Source organism: Chlamydotis macqueenii, chromosome Z (genome assembly GCF_036417535.1).
Source record: "Chlamydotis macqueenii isolate bChlMac1 chromosome Z, bChlMac1.mat, whole genome shotgun sequence".
Lineage (NCBI taxonomy): Eukaryota > Metazoa > Chordata > Aves > Otidiformes > Otididae > Chlamydotis > Chlamydotis macqueenii.
The window spans coordinates 84,537,506-84,559,084 of NC_141593.1; the positions used below are offsets into that span (position 1 = coordinate 84,537,506).

At 50.2% G+C, this 21,579-nt stretch overlaps 1 protein-coding gene, 1 long non-coding RNA gene and 1 pseudogene across 2 annotated transcripts in view; 1 reads left to right on the top strand and 2 right to left on the bottom strand.

The window, feature by feature from the left end:
- The window catches only part of LOC147596505 (uncharacterized), a 114,771-nt gene that overhangs the window by 13,464 nt on the left and 79,728 nt on the right, over positions 1-21,579 (top strand). The gene's annotated exons all lie outside the window — the stretch shown is intronic.
- LOC147596506 (olfactory receptor 14A16-like) lies at positions 1,917-5,730 on the bottom strand. Its single transcript, XM_086770497.1, has 2 exons — positions 5,714-5,730; positions 1,917-2,730 (listed from the first exon to the last, which is right to left on the bottom strand). The coding sequence occupies exons 1-2, from the start codon at positions 5,728-5,730 to the stop codon at positions 1,917-1,919; spliced, it is 831 nt and encodes a 276-aa protein (XP_086626623.1).
- LOC147596507 (olfactory receptor 14A16-like) lies at positions 5,994-6,971 on the bottom strand (annotated as a pseudogene).

Here is a 21,579-nt window from a genome sequence, read left to right on the forward strand (position 1 = left end):
TAATGAGCCCTCTGGTGCCAAGTTCCTGAACTGGAGGTACCGAAAGTGGATTCAAGAGGCCTCTAGAGCAGTAAAAGTCAGCAGCAAACCTCCAAGTCTCTGGGGATATCAGTGGGCCCCACTGAGGGCCACCACTGAAGAGACCGTGGAGGAATTATAAGGTTGCTATCCCTGTGAGCTGGTGAAGTAGGAAGTCACAGGCACTGCTTACAGGCTGAAAATCCAGTGTTAAGGTGACTGTGAAAGCCCTTGACATGTTCCATTGAGCAGGATGATCAAGGACTGACCACATACCCTGGGCAGGGGCATCCTTTCCCTCATGGGATGCTGAGGGCCATTCCTGGGAGCACTGAGATGTGAGGGTGTGTGATGCTGAGTGCAGGAGAGCAGTAGGACACCTCCCAGCCTCTATGGAGAGCGGGGAATGGGAAAAAAAAAAGCCTTGTGGCTGTAAGGAACTGGTGTACTCCTAGGGGTCTCACTGGAAGAAACAGTAGCCACAGTAGAAAGGAAAAGGATTTCCATTCTGTTGGGGGGTTCGAGTCTCAACAAAGAGACCATCTCCACCCCTGCTTCCCCACCTCACTCTGACCCCATGCTGTCCCAAGTTTTACTGAACGCACAATGGCTGTGAGTTCCCCATCACCTGTGCAGCTTCTCCCAAATACCTACTAATGCTCCTCGATTAACCAAAGAGTGCCAACCCCCTGACTCACTACAAACCTTCTATTTGGCTTCGTGTCCCAGCCCTGAACCGCACATCCTCCTTCTTCTGCTGCCTCAACATCAAAACTGAACATATTTCACCTGAGCATGACACACTCCCACCCCTCACCATTTCACATCTTCTTCCTCTCTTTTACACACACACTGCCACACACACACCACTGCATCCCTGCACTCCCATGTGTCTCACAATCTTTCCTCTTCCCCTGCAGTGATGGGAACTCAGCCCAGGACGTTTGTGCATCTTCCATGCTCATGGATGTTTCCTGAGGTCCATCCAAGCATGGAGAGTGAAGGAAGGAAAGGGAGGTGTCTCAGGGCTGAAGGCAACCCATGGCATGAAGAGACAGAGGACAGTGTCTCCATGGGTCCCTTGTGCCTGTCTCCAAGACATCCTTCTTGTCCACTGCCAACAAGTCGTTCGGTGCCAGCCCCTCTCCCAGGAAATGTCTCCTGGCCCAGGGGCTCCTCAGGCTGCTGCAGCTCCCCAGCAATAGAGAAAGCTGCCCCAAGCTGGTGCATTCAGAAATAGGTTTCTCTTGGTCATTGGTCCCCTCCTGGAAGCACAGAGTTGCTCCTTTGCTTATCTCCAGGGATGTCCTTGCCCCCAGAGAGCCGTTCTCCAGGGCAGTGTGTCCATGCTGACCTGACTTGCTGCCCTTGACCCCTCCCTGTGCTCTCCACATGGCCCTGAGCTGGAGGCCCTGCTCTGCAGAGTGAGAGGCTGTGGTGAGGAAGCCATGGGGTGACAGTCCCAGGCAGATCCCTGTGTGGAATGTCGATCATTCACCATCTCCAAGGGAACCAGACACCCACATGTTAAGGCTCAGCCCAGGCCCGTTCTCAAAAACCTTGCCCCATGCCCTCCTCCCCTCATCCCATGGAGAACCCCAGCACAGCAGCACGGCACTGTGGGGGTAATTCCTTTAGCCTGATTTCAGGTTTGGAAGAAGAGCCCAACCTCCAGACACAGATATTGTAGGAAATCTCTTTTATTATCGTGATGCAACATGGGAGGCTAGCACTACCATTGTGCCAGACACACGTGAACAGACCTCTGGGTCAGACAGGCTGGGTCCATGCCTCTGGTCAAGTGGAGTGCATGCAGGCATGGGGAAACATGCTTATCACAGATAAAATGTCCAAAGCACAGGAGAATTTGCAATCACTTCTGTAGAGACATGGGCAGCTTAATGCTTCTGAGAAAGAGCTGATTGAATCAGCTTCTGCACCGTGTCTTTCAGCTCCCGGTTCCTCATGCTGTAGATGAGGGGGTTCACTGCTGGAGGCACCACCGAGTACAGAGATGGCACCACCATATCCAGCAATGGGGAGGAGATGGAGGCAGACTTCAGGTAGGCAAAAATGACAGTGCTGATAAACAGGGAGACCACAGCCAGGTGAGGGAGGCACGTGGAAAAGGCTTTGTGCCGTCCCTGCTCAGAGGGGATCCTCAGCACAGCCCTGAAGATCTGCACATAGGACACTACAATGAAAACAAAACACCCAGAGGATACTAAGAGACTGATCATAATAACCCACATTTCCTTGAGGTAGGAGACTGAGCAGAAAAGCTTGAGGATCTGGGGGATTTCACAGAAGAACTGGTCCACAGCATTGCCTTGGCAGAGTGGCAGTGAAAATGTATTGGCAGTGTGCAGCAGAGCAGTGAGAAACCCACTGCCCCAGGCAGCTGCTGCCATGTGGACACAAGCTCTGCTGCCCAGGAGGGTCCCGTAGTGCAGGGGTTTGCAGTTGGCAACGTACCGGTCATAGGCCATGACAGTGAGAAGCCAGTACTCTGCTGACATCAAAAAGAAGAAGAAAAAGACCTGTGCCGCACATCCTGAGTAGGAGATGTTCCTGCTGTTCCAGAGGGAATTGGCCATGGATTTGGGAACAGTGACAGAGATGCAGCCCAGGTCGAGGAGGGAGAGGTTGAGGAGGAAGAAGTACATGGGGGTGTGGAGGTGGTCGTCACAGGCTATGGCAGTGATGATGAGGCTGTTGGCCAGGAGGGCAGCCAGGTAGATGCCCAGGAAGAGCCAGAAGTGCAAGAGCTGCCGCTCCCGTGTGTCTGCGAATGCCAGGAGCAGGAACTCAGTGATGGAGCTGCCATTGGACATTTTCTGTTTCTTGGCACGAGAGCACTGCTCAAAAAAAGGAAAACATAGGGAAAAATTAGGACAAACTTCTCTGAGGAAAGCCCCTCCAATTTTCTTAGTATAACCCCCACCCCTCCCCACTGAAATTCTTTTTCTCTCTCTGATTCGTACTGCCTGAGTTTGCTGTGAGGAGCAGGAGCTCTGCCTGTGCGCTGCTGAGGAGTCAGCTTTGCCCTGCTGTAGTGGGTGCGTGGGAGCTGGTTTTGTGACAGTTCCAGTGTTCACAAGGGATGTCAGATGTAATCCAGCTTAAATGGAAAAGTTCAGTATTTCCACTCATGGCTCTGAAGAGCGTGCAGAAGAGAGTCTTGGCATGTGTTTATAATAATTGTTTTCTGTATTGAGTATTTTTCAATATCACTACTGGTGAGTGTTTGTTATAGGGGTAGAATCTTTGGTTTTTACGACTGCAAGTGTGAAGAATCTTGAGATGGGACAGGCAAATGGCTCAACTCTCTGTGTCTTAGTGCAGCGTCTGGAGAGAGGCAGTGTCCATTCGTAGTTCTCCCATCTGCCCTGTGCTTTCACTTCTTTTGCCTACAAGATGACTTAATGCACAAATTACTCTTATAAAAAAGAAACAAACAAAACAACTAAACACAGCTGGACTTTGATGAGAGCAGGGGAGCAATGTTTCAAAGAGTGGATCTGTGAATTCTTCTCCTTCCCATCCCAGAGGTGGAGTTGTGATAGAGCAGGACACAACTCCTCACGAGAGAAGCAAAGGACTCTGAGAGGAGAGTCCTGGCCTCCAAGGGAAAGCTCAGCGCTGCTATGAGAGACCTGAGCCTTTCTGGAGGGCAGCCCACAGGCCAACAGGACAGGCAAAGCAGACAGTCGGGTGTCCTGGAGATCATATGTTCTACAGAGGCCGTCAGCTCACTGCCCACAAGATGTATCCAGTGAAGGACTGTTCTGGTTTTATTTAGTGACGGGGGGGCTACGGTGGTAGCTTCTCTAAGAAGCTGCTAGAAGTTACTCCCCTTTGTTCAGTGGACTTGGCCAGGCCTAAGCCGGACCCACTGCTGGCCAAGGCTGAGCCAATTGGTAGCAGAATGTTCCGTGATAACACTTCTGTGATAATGTATTTAAGGGAAAAAACAGAAAAAAAAAAGGAGATAATGTAAAGAAACTGAGCAGGGGCAGAGAGGCACAAGCCTTGTGGGCCTTGCAGGCCTCACCCTCTGGCCTCCTGCCAGACGGCCGACTGGGCCCGACTCGGCCCAGCCCAGCTGCAAGAAGTGGAGAGGAGATGAGATGGATGATGTGAAGAGACCCTGAGAGGCATCTGCTTGCCTGCTGTGAAGGATTTCCTGTGAGTGGAACAGCTGCAGACACCAAGGTCAGTGCAGAAGGAGTGCGAGCAGTAATGCGGCTCCTGGCCAAGATTGCCCTGCAGCCTGTGGTGATGACCATGGTGGAGCAGGTTGTCGCCCTGCAGCCCATGGAGCCTCACAGTGACATGTGGAAAAAGAAACTCCACAACCCAGAAGGTTGTAAAGTAGGTATACTTTATTTTCGATGCACTGGGCGCACAGGGAATCGCTTCCCAAAAAAGATGCGCGCCTTTGTCAGTGGACTTTTCTATATTTATCCACAGGAGTGTTTACATATTCATAAGGATTGTGATAATACCTATACATATTCATGACCTTTTCCCGAAAAGGTGGGCCCATTCCTGGAACTCATTTCCCTAGTCCACGCCCCAGATTCCTCCTTATTGCGCCTGCGCCGTGATGTCTGGTGGTTGTGCACGGGGGTCTTTGGGGATGAAGGCAGCAGGGAAGAGCGAGGAAGAGGAGGTTAAACTTTTTACCTCTGGGCCCTCATATGCCATTAATTGCCCACGGCAGCTGTTTGTTGTCCATCTGTGCTCCTGATGTTTCGCCAATAGCTTGTTTGCTCCATATTTGTCCTGCTGTCCTTGTTATTTTGAGTAATATCTTCCTTCTTCGTGATTAATTCTGTATATTTCTGTGTGCTGTAAAATAAGCTACATACTTTATCATCTATTGTCAAAGATTATCCTTAATTATCGTGCTACTATTTTTGGTGTTTTCCATCCTGATCTCAATCTCTCCCTATTGTCTTGGAGGGTGGAGGGAGTGAGAAAGTGAATGTGTAGTTTGGTCTAGAGTGGGGCTGAAAAATTGCAGAGGGAAAGACAGTGACAACTTAGGGAAGATCCCTCTGAGCAGATAAAAAGCTGTTTCTCATAGACCCTCCTCTGCTATGCACGTCCTTTACATTTTCTAGGAGACCTTCCCTCAGCTATGTGCCTGGAACTCTGGGCGGTGCTAGCTGAATGTGCTGTGAGGAGAAGTGCCCCCACCCACTGCCTGCCGAGGAGTCAGCCCTTTCTGCAGCAGCGGGGTCATGTGAATGACGGGGTGAGGGGCCAATGCTGGTGCTTGACTTTGTCAGATAAAACCGCTCCTAATGCAGAAGGGCTTGTCAGGATCTGCACTGCCAGTGCTAAGGAAACAGGATTGCAGAAAGGAGTTTGAGAGGTTTGGAGTTTTTTTCAATCTCCATCCCCTTCTTCCCTAGGGAATATTCCTGGATGTTAGCAACCTTCAGCATTTCTGCTGCACTCAGGGAGAAAAGAGAGACACCTGCAAAAGAAAGGGTTGTCTGTGGCTCAGTGTACACTGAGCTCTTTCTTATTCCCAGCTGCCCTGGATCACACCTTTCTCTGATCGAGGACAATGACATTCCCCAGTTTATCCTGCAAAGCCACCAGACACTGCTGAGAGAAGAGCAATGCCCTGAACTTGGATGCAGACAACTGAATCTCTCATCTCTTCTCAAGGTGTCGGAACCCCACAAAGACACGCATGGCTCATTTCATCAGTCCAACAGTGTTTCTTTGGTCATAGTATCTCCCTGCTTACACATGGGGATTGGAGATAACAGAAACATGCGGTGAGACAGAATTACATCCTAGAGGGAAACTCTACAGAGGCTGCTATTGGACAGGTGACATCAGAAACACTATGGTGCAAGGCTCAGACACAACAGGATCAAGTCTCAGTAAATGTGATATAAACCTAGAAAATTATATATAAGTAGAATTATCACAGGGAAGAAAAAACATATGGCCTAAGATAAACTCTGGGAAATGTATATAGAAGGGGAGGTAGGTTGTTGTCAGTGAAATGATGTGCATTGGGCCAGTTTCCATAGGGCATCCTTGAGCTCCTGGTTCCTTATGCTGTAGATGAGGGGGTTCACTGCTGGAGGCACCACAGAGTACAGAAATGACACCACCAGATCCAGGATTGGGGAGGAGATGGAGAGGGGCTTCAGATAGGCAACCATGCCAGTGCTGATAAACAGGGAGACCACAGCCAGGTGAGGGAGGCACGTGGAAAAGGCTTTGTGCCGTCCCTGCTCAGAGGGGATCCTCAGCACAGCCCTGAAGATCTGCACATAGGACACAACAATGAAAACAAAACAGACAAATGAAAAACAAACACTAACCACAATAAGCCCAGCTTCCCTGAGGTAGGAGTCTGAGCAGGAGAGCTTGAGGATCTGAGGGACTTCACAGAAGAACTGGTCCACAGCATTGCCCTGGCAGAGTGGCAGTGAAAATGTATTGGCAGTGTGCAGCAGGGCATGGAGAAACCCACTGCCCCAGGCAGCTGCTGCCATGTGGACACAAGCTCTGCTGCCCAGGAGGGTCCCGTAGTGCAGGGGTTTGCAGATGGCAGTGTAGCGGTCATAGGCCACGACTGTGAGAAGATAGTACTCTGCTGAGATAAAAAGTAAAAAGAAGAATAGTTGGGCCACACATCCTTGGTAGGAGATGTCCCTGGTGTCCCAGAGGGAATTGGCCATGGCTTTGGGAACAGAGGAGGAGATGGATGCTAGGTCGAGGAGGGAGAGGCTGAGGAGGAAGAAGTACATGGGGGTGTGGAGGTGGTGGTCGCAGGCTATGGCAGTGATGATGAGGCCGTTGCCCAGGAGGGCAGCCAGGTAGATGCCCAGGAAGAGCCAGAAGTGCAAGAGCTGCAGCTCCCATGTGTCTGCAAATGCCAGGAGGAAGAACTCAGTGATGGAGCTGCTGTTGAACATTTGTTGTCTGGAGATGGCAATGCCTGCAGGGAGGAAAAGTCATTGCAAACTTGGAGAGAATTTCCTGAGCCAAACCGATAAGTTTTATACAGATCCCCTGCTTCCTAAACATCCTGTCCCTTTTTTTTTCCCATTTCTGAAGACCTTTCTTTATCTCCATTGCTGAAGCTCTGGTTTGGTGCTGGCTGAATGTGCCATGAGGAGCTGGGCCTCTGCCCGCTGGCTGCCCAGGTGCCAGCCCTGCTCTGCAGCAGTGAGTTCATGGGAACGGTGAAAGCAGGGGCCAGCTCTGGTGCTCACCTTTGCCAGATTAAACCATTACTAATGCAGAAGGGCTTGTCATTATCTGCATTTCCTGTTCTAAGAAATGAAGATTGTAGGAAAAGCAGATGGAAACTGAAAAATAGAATAAAATCCCTCATCTTTTTTTATGGTTGTATTAGCATCTGAGTAACTCTCAGCTTTTCTTCTGCACTCAGAGACAACAGAGTGAAACCTGCATAGGAAGGGGATTGCCTGTAGCTCAGAGCAGAGTGAGGGGAGCTACTCTGTCCATTGGTCCCAGGTGCTCTGTGCTTGCACATTTCTAAGTTTGAGGGCAAGTACACTGCTATGTTTTTGTGAGATGCCAGCAGACACTTCTGAGAGCACAGGGATCCACTGCAGAGCAATAAATGTCTCACCCTTTCTCAAGGTCTCAGCACCTCAATTGTAGCCCAGCTCAACAGCATTTCTCTGGTCATAGCATCTCCGTGCTTATCCATGGGAATTTCAGATAACACAAAGATGGTAAGAGACAGTTTGGCATGCTTGAGAAAAATTCACAGCTTGGAAGGACACCCCAAAATATTATGTTAGGTGTTTTCATGCTGGTATCCCACTGAGAGAAAACCAGCTGATGCCCCAGCCCCACAGCCTGTAGTGCCCACAGCCCCACAGGTGAAAGCTGGGACACTTGTTCCCACGGACACAGCTGCAGGAAAGGACCCACAAGATCAGGGGGTGACTCTGCTGCTGGAACTCCCCTCCCCAGACAGCCTGACAGCAAGAATAAGATCCCAGCAGCAACACCACAGAGAGGTGGAGGCACAAGGGCAAATACAGCCAGGGTGCGGCTGAGAGAGGACAGGGCAGAGGCAGGCAGGCACTGGGGACAGCGTCCCCCTCCCCGAGCTGTGCGTGCCCCCTCCCCGACACCACCATTGCCGGGCAGCTGCTCTCAGCCCCTGTGCTCTGCAGAGGGCCGTGGGCACGTGGCTGGAGAGCTGCAGCACGGCTCTGCTGGAGCTCTGGCTGCAGAGGAGGGGGTTCATGGCTGGGACCCCACAGCCCTGAGGGCAGAGGCTTGGGTGGGTGGGAGAGGAGGCCAGGGGGCTTGCTCAGAGGAAGGGGTCTGCCCTGCAGGGGATGCTACAGAGATTTCTGAATTCTCCCTCCCACAACATTTCTGCTTTTAGTTTCTTCTCATTCCTTGACTGTAAACCTGATGCCTGGGGATTTTCCTCTTGGGAGGTGTTTCCCTGTCTGATCTCTTTTCCCTGTCAGCACTCACAGACCCCATCCCAGCCTCTGTGCACTCTCCCTGGCCCTGCACACACCTTCCTGTTTGCAGGGCACTGGCTGGGTGCCTGTTCCTGTTTGGAGGTTCCAAAGGCCAGGGCAGGACAACCCTGCTGGGTGCAGCAAGGGTGATGCTGGTGCTGTCCCTGGGCAGAGGAGTGGCTGAAGGCACTTGAGGAGGCTCTTAGCAGACCAACTGACCACTCACAGTTGCAGCTCAGGAGTTTCAAGAACTTGTCCAAGCTTGACAGCTCCTTTTATGATTTCTCTTTTCCTCCCCACCCTCATTAGACCCCTACCCTCAGAGTAGGAAAGCAAAAACAGAGACTCAGGAAATCTCTTTATCTCTATAGCAAACCCTGCCTTGACCTTCCTCTTGAAACATCCCCTTGGAAGTTTCCCAGGGTGATGTGGAGCTGTGAGCAGCCCTGACCAACGCAGCACCCTCTCGACCGCAGAAGGACCCTGCTCGGCCACAAGTTGTTTTTCCACTCACAGCTTCTTTCCCCAGCACCGTGGGGAGCTCACAAAGGGAGGCTGAGTGCTGAGCCTGGCAGAGGCAGAGTCCCTGCCCCAGCACACAGCCCCTGGGGCGCAGGGACCCTACTCTGAAGGACAGCCCTGGGCACCCCTGGCTGCACACACACATTCACACCCCTGCAGCCGTCCCTGGGAGAAGGCAGACGTCGTGCTCTGTCCCTGTAGCAGTGCAGCAGAAAAGCCCTGCTCTGGAGCACATCCTGCTCCTCTACTGTGAAAGTCCTCCTGTCTGTAGGATGTGACAGATTTTGGAAGTCTTTCCACAAACTGCAGACACATTGCACTTCATGCAAGTACTTACCACATAGACGGCTGTAAAGATTTCTCTCCTGTTGAGCTCTCCTCTCTCCTCCCAGCCCAGGCTGCCTTTCACCTTTCTCTGCCTCACTCCTCTCCCCTCAGCTCCTGCAGGCAGAGCCCTCAGCCCTGCTGCGCTTGGCAGAGCAGCTGCTCCTGGGCAGAGCTGTCTCTCTGCAGCGCTGCCCTGTTACCAGCAGCTCCCTCCATGTCAGGAGCCCGGCCCAGCTCAGCAGCAGAGGCCCAGCCCAAGGCAGCACTTTCTCTGTCCCCTCTGGGCTCCCTCCAGCTGTCCCTGGGTCTGCAGGGGAACCTGCTGGGAAACAGCCTGAAGCCATCACTGATGATCCCTCAGCTGGGCAGAGACACTTTTTTCCAGAAGCACAATTTCTCTCCATGAGACAAAGTTATAGCTTTTTTTTTTTTTAATTGGACAGGACATCCAGATAGAGATGGGCCGGGATCTCTTTTATCCCTGCTGAGAGACGGGATTCAGCTGAGGCTACAATGGCATCTCAACATTCATTTCTATTCCCAGCATTTGAAGGGGACTCAGCTCCCTCTCACGCACACCACAAGCCCAGAGGAGGTGGGATTGCTCTGGCCTCTGTTCACATCTGCACAGAACATGCACCTGCATGTGAGCGTCTGTCAGAGTTTAGGCCCGCTCAGGACCAGACTATGTAGTCTCTTGCTCACTTCCCCCACCCTGTGAGGGAATAGGGAGAGGGAATATAAGAAGAAAGGCTTGAGATTTGAGATAAGATCAGGGAAAAAAATCATTAAAGTTACCGTTACGGGCAAAAGACACTTGACTTGGGGAAAATTATTTGTTTTTATTGCAGGAGAATAAGACAGAGAGCAAGGTAACTTCCCCCCACAGGTCCCTCTTCCTGGGCTTAACATTATCTCTACCACCTTCCCGCCACCCAAGCGGCACAGGGAGGAAGAGGGAATGGGGGTTATGGTCACTTCATCACTTGTCACTTTACGCTGCTCCTCCTCCTCAACAAGGAAAGAGCTCCTCGCATTCCTCCTCCCCTGCTTCTTCGTGGAGTCCCTCCCACAGGCCGCAGTCCTTCATGAAACTGCTCCGGCGTGGCTCATATCTTCCATGGTGTCGTAGTTCAGCCCCAATGGGGACCAGACTATGCAGTCTCTCTCTCACTCTGCCCCTACTCTCCAAGAGAGCAGGGGGAAATTTGGTAAACAAAAGAAAACCAGGAAGAAAAACCACAAACATGTAGGTTGAGATTGAACAAAAAGTAAATTTAACAGTAATGACAGAAGAAAACAAAACAGTGATGGAATACCAATACAGTATAATGCCTTACAAGAAATCTCCACACCCAGTTTCTTCCAAGTAGCAGGGAGACTCCCTTCAGCACCGTCCTCACTTATATACTGAGCATGATGTCAGATGGGATGGAATAGCCCTTTGACTAATTTGGGTAAATAAACCCCAGCTGTTAGCTAATTAGTTAACTATCCCAGCCATAGGGGCTACCAGCTTCAGTTCTCCACCCAGCTCAGGTGAATATTAACTCTATCCTAGCCAGAACCATTATCCACCCCTTATTCCATACCATCTATACCATGCCCAGATCCTACACTTTCTGATTAATCATCAACTTTTTCTTCCTTTGATCTACTTGTATGCATACACACAGATGCAACTCCCTTAGTCCATGGCCCATCCCTTCAAAAGGTCTGTTGAGTTTATCCAGTCCATAACTTTGGGCTCCATCTGTCATAACAGTCTCTCAGCGTAGGACAGACAACACAGTGTTTCCTCAGGTAGTCTATCCGGTGCGAGTGACTTAGCAAGTTCATAGTCTGCAGACTGAAGATCTGTTGGTAGGTGCTAGTAGCAAGAGCCACTTCTGGTTGCATCAGTGCTGCAATTGTTCCTATTTTATTACAGTTCATTCTTTGTTGGTCTAGATGATTTTATTATAATACTTTTGACACAAGTCTCTTAGGGTGTGGAACAGGAAGAAGCAAGGAGGGACATTTAATAGCTAGATAATGACATACAGTACTGTATAGTAACCGACATCAAGCACTTCAAATTATTGGCTCTTTTCACCTAAAATTAGATCTCCTTGAGGTATACATCAGACTTTCCCATCCTCCTGCATTATCCACCAAGTACACCCAGGTCCTTGAGCAAAAGCAATCCCATGCATGGGTTTGCCTCTGCCCAAGGGAGAAATGACCCAGACTGTCTTCCCCAGTATATTCCTTATGTGCACCACAGGGACTTTATCCCCTTCCACAGTATGTAGAAGTTCAGATTGGGCAGGGCCAGCTCGATTGGTGGACCCCCGAGTGTTGACTAGCCAAGTGGCTTTTGCTAAATGTTTATCCCAATTTTTGAAGGTTCCACCACCCATTGCTTTCAGAGTTGTTTTCAGCAGCCCATTATACCTTTCAATTTTTCCAGAGGCTGGTGCATGATAGGGGATGTGGTATACCCACTTGATGCAGTGCTCTATGGCCCAGGTGCCTAGGAGGTTGTTTCGGAAGTGGGTACCGTTGTCTGATTCAATTCTTTCTGGAGTGCCATGTTGCCATAAGACTTGTTTCTCAAGGCCCAGGATGGTGTTTCGGGCAGTGGCATGGGGTACAGGATATGTTTTCAGCCATCCAGTGGTTGCTTCCACCATTGTAAGTACATAGTGCTTGCCTTGGTGAGTTTGTGGGAGTGTGATGTAATCAATTTGCCAGGCCTCTCCATATTTATACTTCAGCCATCGACCTCCATACCACAGAGGCTTTAACCGCTTGGCCTATTTGATTGCAGCACATATTTCACATTTAAGGATAACCTGTGCAATAGTGTCCATGGTTAAATCCACCCCTTGATCACGAGCCCATTTGTATGTTGCGTCTCTTCCCTGATGGCCTGAGGTGTCATGGGCCCACTGAGCTAAAAATAGTTCACCCTCATGCTGCCAGTCCAGATCCACCTGAGCCACTTCAATTTTAGCACCTTGATCCACTTGCTGGTTGTTTTGGTGTTCTTCAGTGGCCCGACTTTTGGGTACGTGGGCATCTACGTGACGTACTTTTACAACGAGGTGCTCTAACCAGGCAGCAGTATCTTGCCACAAAGGGGCAGCCCAGATAGGTTTGCCCCTACGCTGCCAGTTGCTCTGCTTCCTTTGCTTTTACCACCCCCACAGAGCGTTTGCCACCATCCATGAGTCGGTGTAGAGATAGAGCACTGGCCATTTTTCCCGTTCAGCAATGTTTAAAGCCAGCTGGATGGCCTTCACCTCCACAAACTGACTCGATTCACCTTGGCCTTCAGCAGCTTCTGCAACTCGTCGTGTAGGACTCCACACAGCAGCTTTCCACTTCCCATGTTTTCCTACAATACGACAGGACCCATCAGTAAACAGGGCACACTGCTGCTCATTTTCTGGGAGGTTGTTATATGGTGGGGCCTCTTCAGCACGCGTTACCTCTTCCTCTGGTGGCTTTCCAAAATCTTTGCCTTCTGGCCAGTCTGTAATTACTTCTAATATGCCTGGGTGATTGGGGTTTCCTATTCGGGCCTGCTGTGTGAGCAGTGCAACCCACTTGCTCCATGTAGCGTCCGTTGCATGATGCGCAGAGGGGACCCTTCCTTTGAACATCCAGCCCAGCACTGGCAGTCGGGGTGCCAGGAGGAGCTGCGCTTCAGTACCAATCACTTCTGAAGCAGCTCAAACTCCTTCGTATGCTGACAGAATTTATTTTTCTGTTGGAGTATAGCAGGCCTCAGATCCTTCATATCCCCGGCTCCAAAACCCAGGGGGTTGACCACGGGTTTCCCCTGGCACTTTCTGCCAGAGACTCCAGGTAGGGCCATCCTCCCCAGCTGCGGTGTAGAGCACATTTCTTACCTCTTGCCCTGTCCGGACTGGCCTGAGAGCCACTGGGTGAACAATTTCTTGTTTAATTTGTTCAAAAGCCTGCTGTTGTTCAGGGCCCCACTTAAAATCATTCTTCTTTCAGGTGACTTTATACAGAGGGCTTACAATCATACTATAATTTGGAATATGCATCCTCCAGAAACCCACAACACCCAGGAAAGCTTGCGTTTCCTTTTTGTCAGTCGGTGCAGCCATAGCTGTTATTTTGTTGACTATATCTATTGGAATCTGACGACGCCCACCTTGCCATTTTATCCCCAAAAACCGTATCTCTCTTGCAGGTCCTTTCACCTTACATCATTTTATGGCAAGCCCAGCTTTCAGGAGGATTTTAATTATTTTCTCCCCTTTTTGAAAAGCTTCTGCTGCTGTGTTGCCCCATACGACAATGTCATCAATGTACTGCAGGTGCTCTGGAGAGCCACCCTTTTCCAGTGCACTCTGGATCAGCCCATGGCAGACAGTGGGGCTGTGTTTCCACCCCTGGGGCAGTCGATTCCAAGTGTACTGGACCCCCCTCCAAGTGAAAGCAAACTGTGGCCTGCATTCTGCTGCCAATGGGATTGAAAAAAAACGCGTCGGCAATATCAATGGTGGCGCACCACTTGGCTGCCTTGGATTCCAGTTCATACTGAAGTTCTAACATGTCTGGCACAGCAGCACTCAGTGGTGGTGTTACCTCATTCAGGCCACGATAGTCCACTGTTAACCTCCACTCTCCACTTGATTTTCTCACTGGCCATATGGGACTGTTAAAAGGTGAGCGGGACTTGCTGATCACTCCCTGGCTCTCCAGCTAATGAATCAGCTTATGGATGGGGATCAGGGAGTCTCGGTTGGTGCAATACTGCCACCGGTGCACAGTTGTGGTAGCAATTGGCACCTGTTGTTCTTCAACCTTCAGCAACCCCACAACAGAAGAATCCTCTGACAGACCAGGCAAGGTGGACAACTGTATAATTTCCTGCATCTCCAAAGCACCTCCACCAAAAGCCCACCTTTTGGGTCCTTGAAATACCCCCTTCTGAGGTAACCTATACCAAGAATGCATGGAGCATCTGGGCCAGTCACTATGGGGTGCTTTTGCCACTCATTCCCTGTCAGGCTCACTTCAGCCTCCAAAACAGACAGCTCTTGGGATCCTCCTGTCACTCCAGAAATACAGATGGGTTCTGACCCATTATATCTTGATGGCATCAAGGTACATTGTGCACCAGTATCCACTAGAGCTTTGTACTTGTGGGTCTGATGTGCCAGGCCATCGGATCCACACAGTCCAATAAACTCTGTTGTCCCTCTTCTCCACCTGGCTGGAGGCAGGGCCTCTCTAATCCTGGCCACAGTATTCATTGTTCATTTCTTTTAAATATGCATGAGAATTCCCTTCAAGAGGGTCAGAACCAAAGCTATTCCTTCTACTCTGCCTATTGGAGACTAGTGCAACAATTTTCTGGGAAAAATCATAGAATCATAGAATGGTTAGGGTTGGAAGGGACCTTCAAAGGTCATCTAGTCCAACCCCCCTGCAAGGAGCAGGGACATCCCCAACTAGATCAGGTTGCTCAGAGCCTCATCCAGCCTGGCCTTGAACGTTTCCAGGGATCGGGCTTCTACCACCTTTCTGGGCAACCTGTTCCAGTGTTCTATAACTCGCATCGTAAAATTTTTTTTCCTAATTTCCAATCTAAATCTACCCCCCACTATTTTAAAACCATTACTCCTTGTCCTATTGCAACAGGCCCTACTGAACAGCCTCTCCCCATCCTTCTTGTAGGCCTCCTTGAGGTACTGGAAGACCGCTATCAGGTCTCCCTGGAGCCTTCTGTTCTCCAGGCTGAACAGCCCCAACTCTCTCAGCCTGTCCTCATAAGAGAGGTGCTCCAGCCCTTTTATCATCTTTGTGGCCCTCCTCTGGACCTTCTCCAACTGGTCCATGTCCTTCTTGTGTTGGGGGCTCCAGAACTGGACACAGTACTCCAGGTAAAGAACTTATATTTGCAATGGTTTTTCCACGCAACTCACGTTCACGTGCATCTAGGGCAGAAGTAGGCTTCCCATCCCACTCCGTCATGTCCTGTCCTTGGTCACGCAAGGTAAACCACAGGGTACCCTGCCACGTATACCATCTCTCTTGAGCTGGGAAACGTTTACTCCTAATAGCTGAAATATTGGCCCACACCAGTGGGGAATGGGACATATCTGCTTTGAATTGCTGGAACTCCTGGGACAGTTTCTCCACAGCCGAGACACAGGCCCGTAGGGAGGAAGACGGGCTTTCCTCGTACTGCTGGAGTCAGCCAGCCAGTTCATCCACTGTTTCTTCCTCTCCATCTTTCCAGGTCATAACTGCCAATGAGTTGGCATATGATGACGGTGAACTTCAAACAAACTTCCACCACATTTGTCATGTGCACCTGACTTCATCTGGATCCTTAGGTAACTGATCATTGTCCAGGTCATCATAAATAATGTCGAGCACAGCTAATTCCCTCAGGTACTGGATACCCTTCTTCATGGTGGCCCACTTGCCTGGGTGACACATTACATCCTCCTTGAAAGGACACCTCTCCTTCACACCTGACAAGAGTCGCCTCCAGAGGCTGAGGGCTTGTGTCCCTTTTCCAACTGCTTTGTCAAAGCTCACTTCTCTAGAAATGGATCCCAGTTGCCTAGCTTCTCTGCCCTCTAATTCCAAGCTATTGGCCCCATTATCCCAGCACCGCAGCAGCCAGCTGATAATGTGCTCCCCAGGATGACAGCTAAAATCTCTTCGCATGTCTCACAGCTCGCTCAGCGATAGAAATCGGGTGCTCACTGTCTCTTTTAGGAATTCTTCCTCTGAGGAAGAGCCTGCCTGCCAAGTTCTTTCTTGGCATGAAGCAAATAAACCTTCCTCTTCTTCCTCCTGCTCCCTCCTAGAAGGGGCTTCTTCATCCCTCACTAAACAAGCTGACTTCCGCTTCCAAGTCTTCTTGTATACAGGGGCAACTGATACCAGTACGGGTTCACCCTCTGATTCAGCTGCAATGCCTGTTGCTGGGGTTTGAGTCCCTACATTGCAGGTCAGTTTGTTCTCCCTCATACCATGCCACGTATTAGTATCTTGCCTTAGGGTAAATCTCGGGAGGAGATTCCCAAAAAGTGGGTTTGCAGCCCTAGACAAGACTTGGCACACATTCAAGATACGTAACAAAAACATCAGAGTGGCTTGAATATCCCCCAGATCTTCAAAGTTCTCAAAAAGTGGTTTAACTACCCTGGAAGTGAAAGAATTCGGGAAGCTGTCCACATAGGAATACCAATTTATCTCTAAGGCCATTGATGACACCATGTCATAGATGGATTTGGTGTAGTATAACAGAAGGATAACTCTCATCATTTTCCTGATGAAATAAACACCACCACTGGGAACACACAGTACATAGAGCAGCGTAGACAGTACAACAACATAAACAACCACTGCAACATCATGACCAATAACGGACAAGCAATACAATGAGCAAGTATAAACAAATTTGTTTCAATAAAAAAAAAAAGCCAGAACTGATATTATCACCACTGTTTGAGCCCCACATTGGGCACCAAAAATAACTGTCATAGCTCAGCCCCGATCAGGACCAGACTATGAAGTCTCTCTCTCACTCCCCCCACCCTCTGAGAGAACAGGGGGAGAACTGGTAAACAAAAGAAAACCAGGAAAAAAAAAACAAAACAAAACACAAAAAAAAACCAACAAAAAAACCCCATATAGGTTGAGATTAAGCAAAAAATAAAATTTAACAAAAATGACAGAAGAAAACAAAACAGTGATGGAATACAAATACAGTATAATGCCTTACAACAAACCTCCACACCCAGTTTCTTCCAAGTAGCAAGAAACTCCTGTTGTCACCATCCTCACTTTTATACTGAGCATGATGTCAGATGGGATGGAATAGCCCTTTGACTAATTTGGGTAAATTAACCCCAGCTGTTAGCTAATTAGTTAACTATCCCAGCCATAGGGGCTACCAGCTTCAGTTCTCCACCCAGCTCAGGTGAATATTAACTCTATCCTAGCCAGAAACAGGACACCAGGACAGCGCTTTTTAAGTCCAAGACCATCTGCACCAGCAGTCAGGAAAACAAGAAGAGATATCCAGGAGAGAAGCTTGAGGAAGCAGGAAAATCCTGGGAAAACTCCATGGAGAAAAGGAAGCATACAGGAGATGGATGCGGAGACTTGAAACAAAGAAGGAATTCAAAAATAGGGTTGGTTTTAGGAAAGCTGCAGAGTTGAGACTTGCAAGGGAGTTCAGGGGCACAACAATCAGCTGTTCCTACTTGAGGAAAAGGTCAAGAAGAAATGAAGAGAATGTGTGGCCACGGCTGGGTTTAATAAGAGGAGGAATAGATAGGTTTGAAGTACTCTCGGCCTTTGTCTTCTCCAGCAAGGTCTCTCAGTTGCGTGTGCCTAAAAGGCAGAGCCCAGCCAAAACACAGCAGTGCATGGAGATGGAGTCAGAGGTTACTTAGGTAAGGTCAAGCCTTAAGAGTCCATTGCACCAGATGGGATGGAACTTAGGATGCTCTGAGACCAGGATGATGTCATAGCAAGGCTGTTCCGGGACATTTTGTGATGTCATAATGAGTGGAGGAAGCAAGAAGCAAATCTTGCATCCCTCTCCATGGAGCTGGCTGCAAGCTGTCATGAGGCAATGCTGAGAGACAGGCCAGCACCTGAAGGTGTCTCTTGGGGGCTGGTGGGGAAACCCTTTGAGGAGGTGAAAGGGCAGCAGAAGCCCACATGCAGGACAAGCGAACTTTTCCCTACTCATGTTGTTCGGGGGAGAGTGCAGAGGTGTTCAACTGAGCACGTGGAGTAGCACAGGGAGAGCTCAGTTTCCCTTTCTCTTCACCATCAGCTGTATTTTCCACCTGTCCTTTGGCTAGAATGGCACTTGTCCCACATACGTCCTTCCTCTGCCTGACCTCAATCAGGGCAGTTGAATGTGGGTTTGATGGCCAAGCATGGGCTTGTAGTGCTACGCGAGACGCCAGGGCTCTGCAGCACAGCTGCATGCAGCTGGCACAGACAGCAGCGGCCCTGTGCAGGAACCCCAGCCCCCTTCAGAGCAGCAGTGTGACGGGCACCAGCCAGGGCGTCTCAGACCAATTCAGTGCCTTTGGCCAGTGACTGAATCCCACCGCTGCAGAGACACAAGTTCTGTCCCTTCTCCATCCACTAGACGTATGACAGCACATGAACACAAAACATCTCCCACGGAGGTCTCTGCAAGTGTTCCGTCACTCTCAAACCCTCCTGGTTCTTCTCTCCCTATCGGTTAACCTTCCCATTGATGAGACCATCATTGATTCATCCAACAGGTTTCATGATGTTCATGTATCACAGGATGTCCTCACCCAAAACCGCTTTCAAAATCCTCTCTTTCTTTGCTGGGATGGGCTTCACCTCCAGGTCAAACATGCACCAATGCCCTCAGGCTGAGGAGCACACTGTTGTGGGAGACAAAGAAGCCATTCAAGTCCTCATGGAGAATTTCACAGCCAGTGACCCTGGGAGTACCTGGAAGGGGAGCAAAACAGCATGCCAAATATTGTGGAGGTTGCTGGAGGGTCTTGGGACACTTTGGGAAACAGGTCTCTGTAGATGGGGTGTCAGATGGGCCAACAATGGTGAAACTCATTTGCATCTGTTACTCACCAAGAGGGAAGATCTGGTGAGGGATGTGAAAGGCAGAGTCAGCCTTAGTCGTCACGATCATTAGGTAACAGGGTCTCACCTCCCCAGGAGAATGATGAAGGAAAATAGAAAAGTGCAGATGTGCGACCTCCGAGGAAGAGGCTTTGGCCTAGTCTTGTGATTTGTAGTGGGGGAGCCCATGTGAGCAGCACAGAAGAGCAGCAGAGCTCAGTAGAGCTGGTCTTCAAGGACAGCGCTTTTCAAGTCCAAGATCGTCTGCACCAACAGTCAGGAAAAGAAGAAGAGATATTCAGGAGAGAAGCTTGAGGAAGCAGGAAATTCCTGGGAAAGCTCCAGAGGTGACACTGGCATTACAGCAGGCAAGTCCTGCAGGGTCAGTGGCTGAGCTGCTGCTGATCCCCCACCCCCAGAGAGCCCAAAAACAAGAAGAGCATCAGCAGGGGCAGGTGGAGAAAGTAGGAGAAACGCCCCAATGCTTCTGCCCATGGCAACAGGGCCATGGAGGGACAGAGGGGCACTCAGGAGTCTCCTGTGCTGGAGCTCTGAGTGCAGAGGAGGCAGCTCCTGCCCTGGATCCCAGGGCTCGGAGGGCCGAGGCTGTAATAGGTGTGAGAGGAGACAGAGAGACTTGTCAGGGGAAAAAACATGTTCAGTGCAGGGCTGACAGGGAGATGCCCAAATCCCCACTCCCAGCCTTTGCTGTCAGCACTTTTCTCTCTCTCCCGGTCTGTGGCTCCAGGGCCTGGATGGTTCCCTGCCAGGAGCTGCTTCTCTGTCCCCGTGTCTGCTACCTGTCAGTGCCCACAGACCCTGTTCCACATGCTGTGTGCTCCAGCCTGCCCTGCAGACCCCTCCTGGCAGCAGGGCACTGCCTGGGAGCATCCCTGTGTTGGCAGGGGCTAAGGAGCAGCTCAGATGAACCATGGTGATACCACACACGTGATGGAGCTCTCAGCAGGCAATGGAAGAGGTGAAGGGACGTTATCAGCCTCCTCACAGACCCACTGACTATTCAGTCCAATGTCGTGGGAGTGTCAGTCACTTGTGACACCCTGACAGCTCCATTGCTCTTTTCCCCCACAAACACAGCAAGGGACTGAAAGCACAGACTTCAGGAAGCACCTTTCCTTCCAGGTGGCACCTGCTTTGATGTGCTTATTGGAAAGCTGCTTCTGGCAATGTCCTGTAGTGACCTGGAGCTGTGAGCAGCCCGGACCAACACAGAACTCTCTCAACACCACAGGGACCATGCGAAGGGTCCCTTTTCCACCCACAGTTTCTCCCTGCAGTGCTGTTTTGTGTTAATTGTGGTGTCCTATGTGCAGACCTTCAGGGCTGTGCTGAGGATCCTCTGTGAGCAGGGACAGCACAAAGCCTTTTCCACGTGCCTCCCTCACCTGGCCATGGTTTCCCTGTTTCTCAGCACTGCCATATTTGCCTCCATCTCCTTCCCATCTTTGAATTTACTGGTTGCTGCTTCGTACTGATTGGTGCCTCCAGCAGTGAACGCCCTCATCTATAGCATGAGGAACCAGGACCTCAAGGAAGCAGTGTGGAAAATGATGACTGAATGTTTTCGAGATGCGATCGTGTGTCCATCTTCTTCAATGTATGACTCATAGTGGAACTCCTTACTGCCCCAGCCTTTATTAGGTTTTGTGTTTGTTGTTCTTGCTGAGTGGGACCATATCCTATGGTCAGTACTGGGCTGTGTGCCACCCTCTGCTGTCTACAAGTCTCATGAACTGGGACATCTGTCTCCAGAAGACAACTGCACCTTCCCTAGGGCGATTTCTGTCATCAACATTAATCATTTCAGTCATGTCCCAGATATATTTCTGTGGCCCAGGCAGAGCTGACCACTTCTCCTGTGAATTCACCCCATTGGTGGAGCTCTCACACAATGACACCGTGACACTCATCCTCTTCCCATTCATAACCTGCTTTTTAGATCCCATCCCCCCCTTTCTGTTCACGTGGCCATCCTGTGTGCATCAGAGCTGTCACCCTGGGGCAGATCTCCCATCTAGCGTGCCCAGGCAAGTAGAGACCTTTTCCACATGCTCCTCTCACCTCACTTGTGCCACTGTTTTCCATGACGCCTGTACCTTGTGTGTGTCATGCCCAGAACAGTCTTCCTGCGATCATTTGACAAAGTCCTTTCTCAACATGTTCCTCACACCCCTTGTCAACCCCTTCATCTACAGCCTTTAGACTAGAAAGCCTGGGGGGAAGGGGAACCCAGAGCAAAATGCTCAGGAAAGCTCTGCGCCACACCGAGAACCCATTGGAGTCATGGGCCTGCTGGGAGAAATGTCTTCTGGTTCTCTCCTGAACAGGCCCCAAGGACCTGGACTGATGTGCACTGCCTTGTGTGCTCTCCTCTGGAAATGTGTGATATGGAGAAGGCTTGTGGCGTGGGAAGGAGCAGAAGGGTGCTGGTGGCATCTGAAGGACAAGAAAGAGATTGCTGAATCCATGTGGGAGGGGAGAGAAGGGCGTGTTGTGTACCTGAACTTTTCCAAGTCCTTGGAAGTGATCTCCTTTAGTCTCCTTAGAGCAGATTGTTAACATGTGGCCTGAA